The following is a 17,106-nucleotide window of genomic DNA, read 5'->3' as shown; positions in this document are numbered from 1 at the left end:
AGCAAATGATTGCAGGTTATTATTTTGCAGAAACTCAACTAGACTCACCACATTAACAGAGTGGCTACAAGAGCAGGTTAGAAACTAGGGAGACTGCAGTGAGTAACTCGCCTCCTGACTCTTTAAAGCCTGTCTGTCTCCTACAAGGCTCAAGTAAGAAGTGTGGTGGAATACTTCAATTTGCCTGGATGAGTGCAGCTGCAACAATGATCAAGAAGCTTGATACCATCAGTGACCAGGCCTTCTGCTTGATTGGTGCCACATTCTCAAGCATCTACCTCCTCCTCCTCCAACATTCAGTAGCAGCAGTGCGTACTATCTGCAAGATACCTGCAGTAATTCACCAAAGATCCACAGACAGCACCTTACAAAAACCACGACTCCTTCCACCTGGAAGACCAGGGCAGTAGATATATGGGAACGCCATCGCCTTCAAGTTCCCTTCCAAGTCACACCTCATTCTGACTTAAAAATATATATTACTATTGCTTCACTGCTGGGTTAAAATCCTAGAATTCCCTTCCTAATGGCATTGTGGGCTGGGCTGCAGTGGTTCAAGAAGGCATCTCACCACCTTCTCAAGCCCTGTTAGGGACAAGCAGCATTTACGGACTGGCTGCCAGCAAATGTGGGGGGGTGGGGAAAACTGACAGAACTGTGGATGCTGTAAAGTTGCTGGAAAAGCTCAGCAGGCCTGACAGCATCTGAAGGAGAAAACAGTAACGTTTCAGGTCTAGTCACCCTTCCTCAGAACCTCCTCTAGAAAAGTCTTCTAGCACCTGGGAAGAAACTGTTCTTGTACCTGTTGGTACTTGCGTTTTAGGTTTTTGCATATGGACCTGCATTTAATTTCTTATCTGAAAATCCTCACTTCCAGCATGCTTCCCAATTACAGTATTGAGGTTACCAGAGATTTTTTTGCCCACTAGTCCTGGAGTGGTGTTTGAACCTGTATCCTTTCTAACCTTGAATAGACCACTAGAAACTGCATCGGTATAGAAGCAATTTCTATATAAAGGAATTGTTTAGTGTTGGGGTTTTTTGTGCAGAACTTTGATAATAAATTTCCCTGGAAATATCAATTCTGATTTCAGGATGGTTAAAACTCTCGAGGATCCTTGTCCCAGTTTCTCCAGTCTGTTTTTGCACAAGAAGCTTTCATTTAAAAATGAATCAAAAGATATCACTAAAGTTTAAGAGACTTGGATTACAGTTGAAGCAGCAATCCTAATATCTATCTGAGCGCACCTCTCTTTAATCTTCTCGTGGGGGGAACCGCCCTGTACAATCAGTGCGGGTGAGCCAGTGAAAATACAAGGGGTAAATTAACGCCTTGTTTAATCAGTGTTTTTTACTGCTGAATTATTTTAAATATCACTTCTGATTTAGTGCAGAATATAATTAGTTTACTTTTTCATTACTTTTATTGTCCTATCTTCCCAACATTCAATTCAGCTTTAATTGCAAACATATCTTAAATATCAAACAATCTTCTTAAAATTGAAAGAATTGTGGATGCTGGAAATCAAACAGCTGGCAAAATCTCTGCAGTTTCTTGGATTCTGCACTAAATCAGAAGTGATATTTAAAATAATTCAGCAGTAAAAAAACACTGATTAAACAAGGCGTTAATTTACCCCTTGTATTTTCACTGGCTCACCCGCACTGATTGTACAGGGCGGTTCCCCCCACAAGAAGATTAAAGAGAGGTGCGCTCAGATATTAGGATTACAGCTTCTGGAGAGAAAGCAGAGTGGTCTTCAGAGTTTTTTTTTCTTTGGGTACCAAAACTTTGCTGTGCTAGCTCCCAGAATTCCTCTGAAAACACAAGCAATAAATCTAAGCAACTGAAAGATTTATATATGGGCTGATGTGTTAACTGCAGTGAGTCCCTTTTTTTAATTTTGTGGCTCCCTTTTCAGCTTTATGGGCGGTGTACTTCAATTTATGTCGGACACGACTTGTTCCCTATTGGTACAGTTTTACGCAGGATGAGAACTCTACTTTAAAATCTAATTATTTTATTGTCTCATTAAATATAGTTCATGTGGTGATTGCAACGCCTGGAAGAATCCTGGATTTGATTAAAAAAGGCTTGGCTAAAGTAGACAACATACAGATGATTGTATTAGATGAGGTAATGCAGTGTTTAAATAGTGCTATAATAAAATTGCAGTGTTTTTTATGTAAGGTTGTAAATTACTTTTTTAGCTTTTCCTCCTTTTTCTTTTTGTAAAGAATTTTGAATTTAGGGTCCTTGCACTTGACTAAAGTGAGATTGTAAGTTATCAATGCCTTTATTCACCCTGGAGCCTTTATACATTAAAAAGGCCATCTGTGTAAAAGTCTAGATTGCCAGACAGGTTCTGTAGGTGTTCTGTAAAAGCAACTGGAAATGAAGTGAAATAATTTTGAAAAAATGTTCAAGTAACAATTGTGTTGTGGCTGTTCTTTGAAAGGTAAGATCTTCTCGGGCACCCCTGTAATGTTGCCCACATTTAGGAGTCTGAGACCGTGTTTACCAGTATAGTACAAGATTGTGGATTCAAACTTAGCTCCTCCCCTCCAACTATCACCATTATCTAGAACAACCATTAGTTTAATTGGCCTGGCTCCTTTTGATTTAGAAACTGTTTATTACTTGATCACTTTTTCTATTAACTTTGCCTTCTGAGATCCTAGTGATTCGTGATACAACAAAATTACCTTTAATCTGCCATACACTTCAAACACAAGGTGAAAACCCTAGTAGTGAAGAGTTTTGGAAACCAAAGTAACTCTCCTCCCAACTATGGCAGGTTCTGTCTCATTACTTGTACAATTACTGAATGTTCTCAGCAAACATTTTGGGTAATTGTTTCCATTGTCTCCCTTGTGAGACTGCTCTGTAGGCTGACCAGTACGTTACTGAACTATTAGTAGTTCTGATTGGTAGTTCTTTTATAAATACCTTGGTAGTGACTGAACATTTTTTATATATAATAAATATATTGCCCTCGGTACATTTTTGGCTCAAGCTAGACCTTTCTGTTGATTAGACAATCGGTTTTGTAAGCTGACTGTGGGTTTTTCTGTCTCCCTACTTCCCCCATAGGCAGATAAATTGCTGTCACAGGATTTTGTGCAGATGATGGAGGACATAATCTCTACGTTACCGAGAACCAGACAGATCTTGCTTTACTCAGCCACGTTCCCACTCAGTGTACAGAAATTTATGGTAAGCACTACCACTTGATCTAGTGTACCTAATAAAAATCTCTGTACTGAAAACATTCATTTCTCCCCTTGGTCCCAACTGACCAGTGGCTCTCTTAGCAACTGAACCAGAGTACAGTTGTTTGGTGACTGATTGGTTTCATCATCAGTTGATGGCTCTAATGAGCATGATTTTAAAATCTTTCTGCCCTCCAGTTGCCTAAATCACCACTAAACACAGGTATCATTGTTCTGATTTCATCTGCAGTTCTCCTGCATGCTTTGATCCCAGAATGAAATCTGGCTTGAAAGATCATATTTTGTTTTTCTTTAACATGGCAGTCTTTTACTGAAAAATAAGCAGATCTAGCTGCAGATTCTGGTTTAATGATAAAACAGGAGCTTATTACACACAACCAATAAAAACAAAGCTACCTACCAATAACTGAGATTTAAAAGCATATGGCCAAATCTGCACTCTGCCATTAATATTTGCAGAAGATCATTCCAGAGATTTTTTCTTCCCTATCACATGGAGGTTCTACTTGACCTACTTTTGGTTCCCTTCTTGTGAGCCATGAAACAAGTTCCTTGAATGTCTACAGAACGAGATCTTGGGCTTTCTCAGCTTTGAATAACCAATGCAAACTTGTAACAAGACTCCCTGGTCTAGAAGTTTCTCAAGCCATACTTTTTCCTTGAGATAATGGTTCCTTAACTGCTGAGTAATGTTTTGTTAGATTTATCTAACATCAGTTGGATTTTCAAACTGAACCCAAAGCTTTTGAGCTTTATTTTTAAAACTTGCTCATTTGCTACTCCTGCTGGCTTAATGCTTTCTCTCGTTGGCTATAAAGCCTCGGCATAAGCAAACTTCCATTTAATGCTGTAGGAGAACTTGTCATTTCCTGTCAGGTGCATACTGCTTCTGAAAAGAATAACCTATTAGTTTTTCAAACCCCTTTGAGAAAGTAGACCAGCCACCATTTACCACTAGTTTGAAATCCAAACTCTGAAGAATATTGTTCTGTATAAATATCTCTCACCTTTTATCACTATTCAAACTGCATTTGGTCTCTTGTCGTATTGTCAGTGTTTAGGTATTGTGCAGAAGTAACTAACATTTTGTGTGATCTAATATAGTTCATTTGCATTCCTCTTCAATGCCATGTATCTGTCTTGGAGATTTTGATAATTGAAAGCCTTTATATTCAGCTCTGATTTTTTGTTCTTTTTTATAATTTCTTTATCGGTACTTCTGCTCCAACCTGTTCTCTCTTTATAATTGCATTGCTTTGAAGCTAGTTACTGCAGGTAGTTTTCTAACAAAGCACATTCCTTGAAAAAGTGTGTAGTCTATGCTACAGAGATAATGGGAACTGCAGATGCTGGAGAATTCCAAGATAATAAAATGTGAGGCTGGATGAACACAGCAGGCCAAGCAGCATCTCAGGAGCACAAAAGCTGACGTTTCGGGCCTAGACCCTTCATCAGAGAAGGGTCTAGGCCCGAAACGTCAGCTTTTGTGCTCCTGAGATGCTGCTTGGCCTGCTGTGTTCATCCAGCCTCACATTTTATAGTCTGTGCTACGGTTTGTGATGTCAATTGTGGCGCATACCAAGACACTTCATTAAATGGGGACTTTTTTTGTGATAAGGCTATATAGCATAATTTGGATAGGAAACGCTTAACATAATATCCATTGTATTCTTGCCAACTTTTGAAGTAAAACTGAACTACTTTGTGTTTGTATGGGCATGTCAGCTCAGTTGTTGCTCATGCCACTGTGTTCTCCAAATGTTTAAGAAACTGGTATGACCTGCCTGGCTTTCCTCTGCTGCAAGACCATTTCTTATAACTAGTCTCTTCTAGCGCAAACAATTATTTGCAAGTTACATTGTGATAAAACTTTGACAGAGTTTATGACCGATGTTAGGCCTCACCATTCTGAAACCAGTAACCAGGACTTCCTGAACTTTGAGATATGATCCCTGGTGGGTTTGGCAACAAAAGCTTTGTTGCAAGTTCTGATGCAGCAGTGGCTGTAGTAAGGCTGTGACTAAATTCTAGTGGTTGAGGCCTCTCTTTAAACTATTTCTGAAATGGTGGGCACAGTGTAACTACTCAATGTTGTATGCCTGAGTCTTTCCAAATGGGACGGTATGTGATTTTTTTTTTTTCCTGAGATGTAGGAGCAGAAATAGGCCATTCAGCCCAGTCTTACCATTCAGTGAGATCAAAGCTGATCCATTGTTTAGCTCCACATTCTCTGATCTATTTTCCCTGTAAACCTTGATTTCCTTGCCGATTTTAAGCAAATTGTTTCAGTCTTGGAGCAGCACGGTGGCTCAGTGGTTAATGTTGCCTCAGTGCCAGGGACCCAGGTTTAATTCCAGCCTCAGGTGTATGTGTACAATTTGCACGTTCTTATGAATCTGTGTGGATTTCCTTCCACAGTACAAAGATGTACAAGTTAGGTGGATTGGCTGTGGGGAATGCAGGATTAAGGAGGGGGGGTGGTATGTGGTGTTTGGCTGGAACCCTCTGTAGAGGGTCTGTGGTCTCTGGGCCAAATGTCCCACTTCCACACTGTGTGGGGATTCTGTGAAATCTTGGATATTCTTAATGGCTCAATCTTGGCAACCCTCTGCTGTAAAGAATTCCACACACTCACTATCTTCAGAAGAAATTCCTCCGTCTGCATCTGAAATGGGTGATCCTTTGTCCTGAGACTATGCCCTCTCGTCCCAGACTCTCCCACAAGGGAAACCAACCTTTCCACATCTATCCTCGCAGTTCTTCAGGAAGGCCTCCTCTCATTCATCTATATTACAATCAGTATAGGTCCAACCTGCTCCAATTCTAATCCTAAGATGTTCCTCCATGCATAAGATTAGCTTTGTGAACCTTCTCCCAACTGCCTCCAATACCAGTATATTTCTTCTTGGAGAAGAGGCCCAATATTGTACATAGTATTCTAGAAGTAGCCTGACATGAGTAGTTGCAGCAAAACATCCCTGCTGTGCTCAATTCCTTTGAAATAAAAGCCAGCAGTCCACTTACTTTCACGATTACCCACTACTTGTGACTCTAGCACAAGGCTCCCAAAACCTAGTAAGATTTAACTTTTCTATTCTTCCTGCCAAATTTTACAACCCCACATTTTCCCACATTATATTCCATCTGCCAAGTTTCTGTCTACTACCTAATTGGTTGTAGTCCCCTGGCAGGCTGTCATTCTTATCGCTTTCCTTCCCACCTGTTTTTGTCACCTGCAGACCTGACTCTTGTATATTCAGGATGTGAGTTTGCTCGCTGAGCTGGAAGGTTAGTTTTCAGGCGTTTCATCACCATTCTAGGTAACATCATCAGTGAGCCTCCACCGCGCTGGTGTTATGTCCCGCTTTCTATTTATAGGACATAACACCAGTGTTTCGTCAGAGGCTCACTGATGTTACCTAGAATGGTGATGAAACGTCTGAAAACTAACCTTCCAGCTCCAGCGAGCAAACTCACACCCAGAACCTCAACCTGAGCTACAAATCTTCTCAAAACTTGTATATTCAGTTTACTCCTCCCAAATAATCAATATAGACGTAAATAATTCATGTTCTGTTGTCTCTTTCTCTCCTCTTCCCTTCCCCACCCGCACTGATCCCTGTTGGTTGCCATCCTGGAAATGACCCCCTGGCCTTGTCACAACTGTTTTCTATTAGTTAGTCAAACCACTGGCTATTTTCTTAAGGAACACAAGGCAACTTATCAAAATCCAAATTTCAACTACTACTTTTCCCTTTATTTGTTCTGGGGCAGCATAGCAGCTTAGTGGTTGGTGTTGCTGCCTCAGCGCCAAGGTTACACAGTTGGTTAGTCAAGGGAAATGCAGCTTTAAGGGGGTGGGGTCGGGGGGTGGGGTTGAGGGTTGTGTCAGGGGTTTGGCCCGGGTGGGATGCTGTTCGGAGGGTCGGCATGGACTCTACTTGGGCTGAATGGCTTGCTTCCACACTCTAGGTATTCTGATTCTGCTTGTTACCCTTTTGAAGAATTCCAGAAATTTACCAGGCACTATTTCCTGTTTGTGAAGCCATGCTGACTCTGCTTCCAGAGATTATGGACGTGTAAATGCTCTGCTATTACGTTCTTTCTAATATTCTAATATTTTCCCAATAACTGACTCCAAGCTAACTGGAGTTCTGTGGCTGAATTAATTGAGCAAATTAGATGTAACTAGTATAGTTGGGATCAGAGTCATGGCTCTGCAGGGTGATTAGGGGTGAGAACTGAAAATATCGAGTATTCTAGCTTTAAGAAAGGCAAGCAAAAGGCAAAGGAGATGAAGTTGCATTGCTGGTTGCGGAGAAGATTAACGTAAAAATGAGGAAGAATATTGGGTCTAACAGTGGAATGTGAAGAGCTTAAGCAGCAAAGTGCAGAATGTATTGAGTATAGACCCCCCCCCCCCCCCCCCCCCCAACTGTAGTGATAATATTGGAAAAAACAAACAGGAAATTAAGATGCAAGCAATAGTGGTAGACCTGCGCATTTAGGTGGCTTTAATCTGCATACAGTTTGGGCAAATGAAATGGGTAACCATACCATAGAGGAGCAATTCCTGTGATATGCGTGGAACAGTTGTCTGGTTCAATATGTTAAGGAATGAAATAGAGAATAGGCATCCTAGATTGGGTGTTGTGTAATGCAAAAGAAATAATTGATCTCGGTGTGAGGTTCCTTGGGAAAGTGACCTGTAACACAAGGTTCCTCATTAAGATGGAGAGAGATGTAGTGGAGACTAGGGATCTGAATCTAAAAGGAAACTCTGGTATCTGTCACGAGTTGGCAAATATGAAGATCATGTGGATGAACTGTAAATTTCATTCCTCTCTGGCAAAAAATTGAAATGGGGTGAGGTTGTCTGATTGTGGCTAACCAGGGAATCTGGAGATAGTGTTAGATACAAGGAAGGGGTGTGCAAGTTGTTCCCAGTCCTTGGATCTGCTTTTTGTTGGGACGGGGTGGGCAGTGAAGGAGAGCATTTAGATTTCAATAGAGGTGCAAAAAAGGGATTGATTTTAAGAGGTGGGAAATACATTCCCTACAAGTTAATTTCTGTACACTGCCTCTAGAAGCTGTTCCAATCAGTTTGTGTGAAGAGAAAAAATTAGTGAAAATCAATACAAGTCCATTAGTCCAAAACCAGCAAAGATATGGCAGACCAATTTAAAAATAGTACTTTTATTTTTGCCTTTACAAAGGAGGACACAGATAACAGCCCCAAAAAATTGGACTACTGGGCCTAATAATTGGAAGGAACTGAAGGAAATAGAGTTGGGCAAATTGGGATTGAAGGCCTATTTAAATCCCCAGTGACCCGTTAAGTTACATTCCACTGTATTTGACGAAGTGGCTGTAGAAATGGTGGATACACTGGTGATTATTCTTCAAGATTTTACAAACTATGGAGAGTCTCTATTTATTGAAGGCTATCCAATCTAACCCCACTAGAGTCCCAAATAAAAGACCTAATAGCAGAGCATTTTGGAAAACAGTGACTGATCAGAGAATCAGGTTAGATTTGGAGGGGAAAGTGTACTTGACAAATCTACTAGATTTGTTTTTCATGAATTAACTAGTTCAGTTGATAAGGGTAGCCAGTGGAGGTGGTTTACTTAAACTTTCAGCAGGTTTTTGATAAGATCCCACAATTATGTAGTATCTCCAAATATGTAGGCAACAAAGCTGCGTGGGTGATCTGTGAGGAGGATGCAGAGAATGCTTCAGTGTGATTTTGGACAAGTTGAGTAGGCACATAAATGTCAGTTGAAATATAATGATAGTACATGTAAAGTTATCCACTAGTGGCAAGACAAAGCAGATTATAATCCAAGATAACAAGGTGTAGAGCTGGATGAACACAGCAGGCTAAGCAGCATCAGAGGAGCAGGAAGGCTGATGTCTCAGGCCAAGACCTTTCTTCAGAAATGGGGCAGGGCACAGGGGTTCTGAAATATAGGGAGAGAGGGGGAGGTGGATAGATGGATAGAGAAGAAGATAGACCGGTCTAAGAAGTGGGACTGGAGCCACTAAAGGTGAAGGGAGGTAAGGAGGGGATAGGTCAGTCCAGGGAGGACACAGGCCAACGAGGCCGAATGAGGTTTGCAGGTTGGAGATGGGCATGGGGCTTGAGGTGGGAGGAGGGGATAGGTGGGATGAAGTACAGGTTAGGGAGGTGGGGATGAGCCGGGCTGGCTTTGGAATTGTGATAGGGGGAGGTTTTGAAGCTCGTGAAATTTACATTGATACCATTGGGCTGCAGGAATCCTAAAGCGGAATACGAGGTGCTGTTCCTGCAACCTTTGGGTGGCATCATCGTGGTGCTCCAGGAGGCCCAGGATGGACATATAATCTGAGTAATAGGAGGGGGAGTTGAAATGGCTTGTGACTGGGAGGTGCAGTTGTTTAGTGTGAGCTGTGTAGGTGTTCTGCAAAGCGGTCCCCAAGCCTCTGCTTGGTTTCCCCAATGTAGAGGCAGCCACAATGGGAACAGCGGACGCAGTATACCACATGTTCACTTGCACATCCGCTAATGTGCTATACTGCATCTACTGTTCCCGTTGTGGCCCCCTCTACATTGGGGAAACCAAGTGGAGGCTTGGGGACTGCTATGCAGAAAACCTATGCTCGGTTTGCACTAAACAATTGCACCTCCCAGTCACAAACTATTTCAACTCCCTCTCGCATTACTTGGATGATATGTCCATCCTGGGCCTCCTGCAGTGCCACAACGATGCCACCTGAAGGTTGCATGAACAGCAACTCCTATTCCACTTTGGGAGCCTAATGGTATCAATGTGGACTTCACAAGCTTTAAATTCACCCTCCTTTCTCTCTCGCATCCCCCCGCCCGCGCCCCCCCCCCCCCCCCCCCACTCCCGACACCTCAAGTCCCACCCCATCCCCTACCTACTAACCTCATCCTGCCTTCTTGACCTGTCTGTCCTCCCCTGACAGCTCAATATTGAATGGTGGAGCAAATCCTCCTACTCCTGCTCTGACTGACTTTGGTTCTGTGCCAGGAGGTTTATTGCCATTAGTCCCATTAGTTTCCCTAGTGCTCTCTCTTCTAGTGGTAGGTTTTGTATTTATTCTTCTGCTTTCCTTTTTATCCCTGGATTATTTAGTAATTTTACAGTGCTATTAGTCTCTTATACTATGAAGAAATGCAAAATATTTATTCAACTGCCCAGCCATTTACTATGATTTTTGCCAGCCTCACTAGCTTCAAGGGCCTTTGCTCGCTTTGACTCTTCAGGAAAGAAGCTGTTGTGGTCCATCATTATATTACTTGCAAATTCACCCTTAAATGTTTTTGTTTTTGGTTAACTTTTAACTTGCCCATTCTTCTTTCCCACTAATCTTTGCAACTTTTGGTTTTTGCATTAAATTTGACTCTCTCCACAACTTCCCTGATTTAACCACGGATGGCTTGTCCTTTTCCTTGGATCCCCATCCTTCACTTGGGATGTATATTTGCTATGAGTCACGAACCATTTTCTTAAATGACTGCAGTTGTTTCTCATTACCCTTTGCAGCTAGACTGTTTTCCCAATCCACTCCAGCTAGCTCTTAACTTATTATTTTGCAATTAACCTTATTTCAGCTTGGCACAATTGTTTCTGAACCAAGTTCCTCCCTTGCTGAATGTCAAATTCGACCATATTTTATGGTCACCATTTTCAAGAGCAGCTATTACTTTGACAATTGATTTAAACCTGGTTCACGACACATCAGTGCCAAAACAACCGCCTCCCCAGGTTGAATCAACTTTTTTGATTTTTGGAAACTCTTCCACGAACAGGCTATAAATTCTTCATGGCTGTTTCTAAAAACCTAACTATTCCAATCTACGTGAAAATTAGTTACCCATTGTTAATGTACTGCTTTTTTCTGTACCCTCTTTCCATGCCCTGTCTGGTCTGATTTGTTATCTCACCATATAGGTGTTTAGAGGTCCCAGAGACTCCTACCAGTGTTGTCTTATTTTTAATAACTTGCCTGCATTCATGGGTTTTACATTATTCAGAGTTTTACAATATTCTTGCTTTTATACTTATTCCATCCTATACTAGCAACCTCATCCTTTCTTCCTGTCGGTCCCTTCTGAAAAGCTAACCTCCTGAATATTTGGTTCCCAGTTTTGTTCTCTTTGTAACCATGTCTGCGTAATGGCTGTAAAAGCATGGCCATCAACCTGTTTGTGCCCTTAATTCATTTGTGTCGTGAGTACAATGTGCAGTCAAGTAAAGAGCCATGCCTTTTTAAATTCCTCCTTCTCTTTTGACCTTAGTTATCGCAGTTCTACATTTTAGAACTATCTAACTGATTTCCTGCCCACTGTCTACTGGTTTTATACAAATAGGTACTCGTGCGCCAGCTGCGCCCCCCCCGTTTAGTTTTACTAGTTTATACTTGAACTGTTTCATCCACAGGGTTTCTGTTCCTCCACATGCTTGCGCACACCATGTTTACATTTTTAAATGAGTTTGAGTGGTTTTGGTCAAGGCATTGCAATGAGAAATGAACCAGTGTGACGGTCACCTCTTTTCCATAGGCAAAATGCACACTGTGCCTGTGTTCCAATACTTTTTTAAAAAAAGCTAATTTCTCACCAATGAATTAATAAAGCTGCCTCCTTCAAATTTTAATACTTGACTGTAACCAGTTTGTCACTTAACTGGAGTTTCTCCATGGAGTTGTTTGAGTTCAAATGCCATCTAATCAGAACTTTTTTTCTTGTACTGTATAAATGCTTTCCCTTTAGTGTTTTTGAGTTGAAAAAGTATCTAATTTTTGATAGTTAAATGATATCGAATAATGGTACGCTAATTTGCACTCTCTGCAGAATTCACATTTGCAGAAACCATATGAAATTAACCTGATGGAAGAGCTGACGCTGAAAGGAGTAACCCAGTACTATGCCTATGTTACAGAACGGCAGAAAGTGCACTGTCTCAATACACTCTTCTCTAGGGTAAGCAATGTATGAATGGAATTTAGATTATTGTGTAGTCAGATTCACCTGATCTTCAACCACTCTTTTAATGGCTATGATTGAAGCTTGTTTTTGGTGCAATCTGATGTTCCTGTTTAAAATAATCCTTGTCAGAGACTTTATTTATTTAGTTTTTGGAGGTGTTGGATCCTGTTGTGTTGATGTTCCACAGCTCAGCTTGAAGAAAGGTTTACCTGACTTTACCAGATGTCTACACGCTTCAGTGTCTCAAAGGCAGCATAGAACATTACAGCACAGTACAGGCCCTTCGGCCCTCGGTTGTGCTGACCTGTCATACCAATCTGAAGCCCATCTAACCTACACTATTCCATGTACGTCCATATGCTTGTCCAATGACGACTTGAATGTACCTAAAGTTCGTGAATCTACTACTGTTGCAGGCAAAGCATTCCATACCCTTACTACTGAGTGAAGAAACTACCTCTGACATCTGTCCTATATCTTCCACCCCTCAATCTAAAGCTATGCCCCCTCGTGCTCACCGTCACCATCCTAGGAAAAAGGTTCTACCTAGCCACCCTATCTAACCCTCTGATTATTTTATGTCTCAATTAAGTCACCTCTCAACCACCTTCCCTCTAATGAAAACAGCCTCAAGTCCCTCAGCCTTTCCTCGTAAGACCTTCCCTCCATACCAGGCAACATCCTAGTAAATCTCCTCTGCACCCTTTCCAAAGCTTCCACATCCTTCTTATAATGCAGTGACCAGAACTGTACACAATACTCCAAGTGTGGCCACACCATAGTTTTGTACAGCTGCAGCATAACCTCATGTTTCTGGAATGCGATCCCTCTATATTAGTAAAAGCTAAAACACTGTATGCCGCCTTAACAACCCTGTCAACCTGGGTGGCAACTTTCAAGGATCTGCAAACATGGACACAGATCTCTGCTCATCTACACTACCAAGAATCTTACCATCAGCCCTGTACTTTGCCTTCTGGTTACTCCTACCAAAGTGCATCACCTCACACTTGTCTGCATTAAACTCCATTTGCCACCTCTCAGCCCAGCTCTGCAGCTTATCTCTGTCTCTCTGCAACCTACAGCATCCTTCGTCGCTATCCACAACTCCACCGAATTTAGTGTCGTCTGCAAATTTACTAACCTATCCTTCTACGCCCTCATCCAGGTTGTTTATAAAAATGACAAACAACAGACCCAACACCGACCCTTGCGGTACATCACTAGTAACTGGACTCCAGAATGAACATTTCCCATCAACCACCACCCTCTGTCTTCTTTCAGCAAGCCAATTTTTGATCCAAACTGCTATATCTCCCACAATTCCATTCCTCCGCATTTTGTACAATAGCCTACTGTGGGGAACCTTTATCGAATGCCTTGCTGAAATCCATATACACCACATCACCTGGTTTACTCTCATCTACCTCTTTGGTCATCTTCTCAAAGAACTCCGGTCTGACTTGAGAATTAAGCTTTTGACTCTTGATTCTCTCTGCTGCCAGGGAATTGAAGGTTACCAATGCAAATCCATATCCTACATCTTGGAATTGTAAGAGCACTTAGTGCTGTTATGCTCAGCTTCTCCCTCACATTATTTAAAGCAGGTCACTGTCCTCCACTTACTTCAGGCGGGCTGCATAGCAACTCCCAGTATTGAACAGGGAATGTGGTAGCTCAGTAGAGATGAAAAAGATCGCTATACATGTACAATAGTTGAAACCGGTATTAACAAGCTTTTGTTTTATTTTAGCTTCAGATTAACCAGTCAATTATATTTTGCAACTCCTCCCAACGAGTGGAGCTGCTGGCTAAGAAAATCTCCCAGCTGGGTTACTCCTGTTTCTACATTCATGCTAAAATGAGGCAGGTGAGTTTATAAAAAGGATTTGCAGTTTAAAAGGACTTCTCCATGTTTACGCAAAGTATTCTAAATTTAGCTGCTCCACTTAATGAGTCTTACCAACATTTTTTATTAGAAAATACTTGTCTATCCCTTATCCCATTCTGGTCACAAGTTCATTCCACTGCTACAGTCTCACTAATGATACTGGTATTTTGAGGGGTAAAGCTGGAGGTTTGCTTAACATTTCTGCTGGCTTGGATCTAAAACTAAACTCTAACATCAAGTTTAATTTCTATGCTCAAAGTAATTTGCTGTTCTTCTTTCGCTACTTCCTTTTTTTCCTTAAATTTTTTGTGTGCTCAGCTTCATGAGGCTATAATCCAATGGGCACCCAGCATCCTTGAGCACTTAGTGTGCTTTCCTAGTTTGTCAGGAGGATAGTTGATCATGGGATGTTTAAAAACTGACTCCCAACTGTCCTGTATAACAACACCTGTAAAAGGTATTTCTGAAATGTTTTCTTTATCGTGAAGATTTAACCCTTCCTTTTATTGAGATGAGTTAATTTTTATTTTGGCAGGAGCATCGGAATCGTGTGTTCCATGATTTTAGAAATGGCATGTGTCGCAATTTGGTTTGCACTGGTATGTACTAAACTTCCCATAATCTTTTTATAATCAGCTTTGCAAAGTGAGAATTTTGTTTGGCTGTTCTTGAATTGGAGTTCCGCATTTTTCTTGGATGTATCTTCAGTCAAAGGAAGGAAAATCTTCAGGGAAAGTTAATCCTTCCTCTCACTGCACCAAGAGGCTGAGTTGCCTATTGGGGTCTTTCAGAGGAAAATGTGCGTACAGGCCTAACTGGGTTTTTTACATTGTTGTGAATTATAACACTGCTCAGGCAGTTAGCATATTTTTGCCCATATATCTATGTTTAGTTTAAAAACCTAAAAACCTTCAAATCAAGGAAACTGAGTGATCTCATCTATAGTTTGTTTCTCAGTTTGGAGGGTTTAATGAACGCAAATAATGCAGTTGGGCCAAACTAGATAAACCCTAGCAGGGAAGGGGAGAATGGTTCCTCTGACTGAACTCTGGTTTTTGTACACTGAATTTTCAAGGCAGATTTTCTTTTAGCCAAATGCCTTTTTCCTAACTTTTTTTTTAACAGATCTGTTCACTCGTGGTATTGATATCCAAGCTGTGAATGTTGTAATAAACTTTGATTTCCCAAAGATTGCAGAGACCTATCTACATCGAATTGGCAGATCAGGTGAGAGTGAAGCCTATTTATTTCCTTAGAAATAAGAACGTGATGCTCTCCATTTCCCAGGAGGTTACCGTATGCTGAGGCTTCTGCTAAGTTCGCTTCTCTCCTTTCGGGAATGGGTTTGCCTATTTTGTTGTGTGCATGTCGGCCCGGGCCAGTCCTTCCCGTCCGGGTAGCCCTGCCACCCCTGCTGCATCCATGCTTTGCAGGCATACTGTTGTGTGTCTCTGGTGCTTTGTGGTCTTGCTGCTGCGTCCACACCACTACCAGTGTGCCCACCCCTCTGTCCTGCACGCTCTATTCTTTGGTCCACTGTTGGATTGGGATTCACACCAGTCTTTAAACTGATTTCAAGCCATTGTTGCAGGCCTCATTGTATAGTTCTGCAACGTAACTCCTGTATGCTTTATAATGGGGAAGATGTTCTAAACTGTGAATTCTCAATGCCAGTTTAGATACTTTAATCAATCTATTCAGGTATGTAGTAACATGTCTTGAACCCACACCTTCTGCCCCAAGGTTGAGGCGTTACCACTGCTGTAGGTATCTATTTTTTTTTTGTCTTGAGGAATGTTTGCTTTTAAATGTTTGTCTGCAGGACGGTTTGGCCATCTGGGGCTGGCAATCAACCTCATCACATACGATGATCGTTTTAATCTAAAGGCCATTGAGGAGCAACTCGGAACAGAGATCAAGCCCATCCCTGGGAGCATTGACAAGAGTCTGTACGTTGCAGAGTACCACAGTGAGCCAGATGGGGAGGATAAACAGTAATGCTGCAAACAAGTTGGTGAGTTCTCAACAAAACTTAGCAAGTGGGCAGTGATCAGTTAGACTTTCCATACCCTTAAGGTTTTCTAAGTGAATAGGCTGCAATAGCATACTATTAAATTGTGTTCTTTAAAAGCTTTCCTATGGTATACACTGCTCGTGATGAAGGAGGCAGGCTGCAGACATTGGAGTCTAGGTCAATTCCATTTCCTAATAGTCACCAGTAGGTGGAGAATAGACCTTTTTCCCCCAGAAGTCCATTTTTGGGCAAGTCTCTGATTCTGTGCCAAATGACTCAACTGTGGGGGGGGGAAAAAAGATGAAAACCAGCTCCAAATAGAAAAATGAGTTCTAAATGTCAGAACTAAGATGGGATGAGGAAAACTGCAAAAACCCAATTCTGAATTAATTTTGCAAAGATCTGTGAAGAGGTTGAATTGAAACTCCACATTAGCTGACCATTTGATGCATGCAAATATTTTATTGTATTTTCAGTCCAAAGGAAAAAATCATATTTCCTCTTCTCAGCTGACCAGTCCTGACGTACCAAGTTGCTCTAGTATCAGTCTTAACTGGTGTAACATTAGCAAGCTTCCTTTACAGTTATCACTTTTTGATATGCTACTGAACAAAGATTAATAGATGCTGTCCTCCTAATTTTCCTGATTTGTTGCTGTGGAACAATAGCCAATGATCAGCCAGTCTTCCATATCTTGTTTCAACAAGCTTTGGAATCCTAGCAGCTAATTTTCAGTGTTTTTTTTAAGGAAAAATGTTCTAATTAGAGTTTAGGATTTTTCAGGCTATATTTAGGAAGTTTAATTCCTTTTTGGTGATTACTGAAGTGAGACTTTGTTTTGGGGGTATATGATAGAAAACCATGTGATACATCACCTTCTGACACTAAGGGCCATCAAATATTTGTACTGCAGCTGGAGGGAAGCAAGGATGGAAATGGAGGAAGTGACTGTACTCTGAAGGGGTGGAT

At 41.4% G+C, this 17,106-nt stretch overlaps 1 protein-coding gene across 1 annotated transcript in view; it reads left to right on the top strand.

The window, feature by feature from the left end:
• Positions 1–17,106, top strand: part of ddx6 (DEAD (Asp-Glu-Ala-Asp) box helicase 6) — a 47,267-nt gene that overhangs the window by 29,135 nt on the left and 1,026 nt on the right. The window contains exons 7-13 of the mRNA XM_048562175.2: positions 2,043–2,137; positions 3,095–3,217; positions 12,098–12,226; positions 13,986–14,102; positions 14,659–14,722; positions 15,249–15,350; positions 15,946–16,137. Coding sequence (XP_048418132.1) covers positions 2,043–2,137; positions 3,095–3,217; positions 12,098–12,226; positions 13,986–14,102; positions 14,659–14,722; positions 15,249–15,350; positions 15,946–16,121 — 806 coding nt within the window. The 3' untranslated portion in view covers positions 16,122–16,137. The remainder of the gene's footprint in view (positions 1–2,042; positions 2,138–3,094; positions 3,218–12,097; positions 12,227–13,985; positions 14,103–14,658; positions 14,723–15,248; positions 15,351–15,945; positions 16,138–17,106) is intronic.

This window comes from Stegostoma tigrinum, chromosome 32, assembly GCF_030684315.1.
Source record: "Stegostoma tigrinum isolate sSteTig4 chromosome 32, sSteTig4.hap1, whole genome shotgun sequence".
NCBI classification, from domain to species: domain Eukaryota; kingdom Metazoa; phylum Chordata; class Chondrichthyes; order Orectolobiformes; family Stegostomatidae; genus Stegostoma; species Stegostoma tigrinum.
Note: the sequence above shows the minus strand (reverse complement) of the source record. Positions and strands in the feature narration are given on the sequence as shown.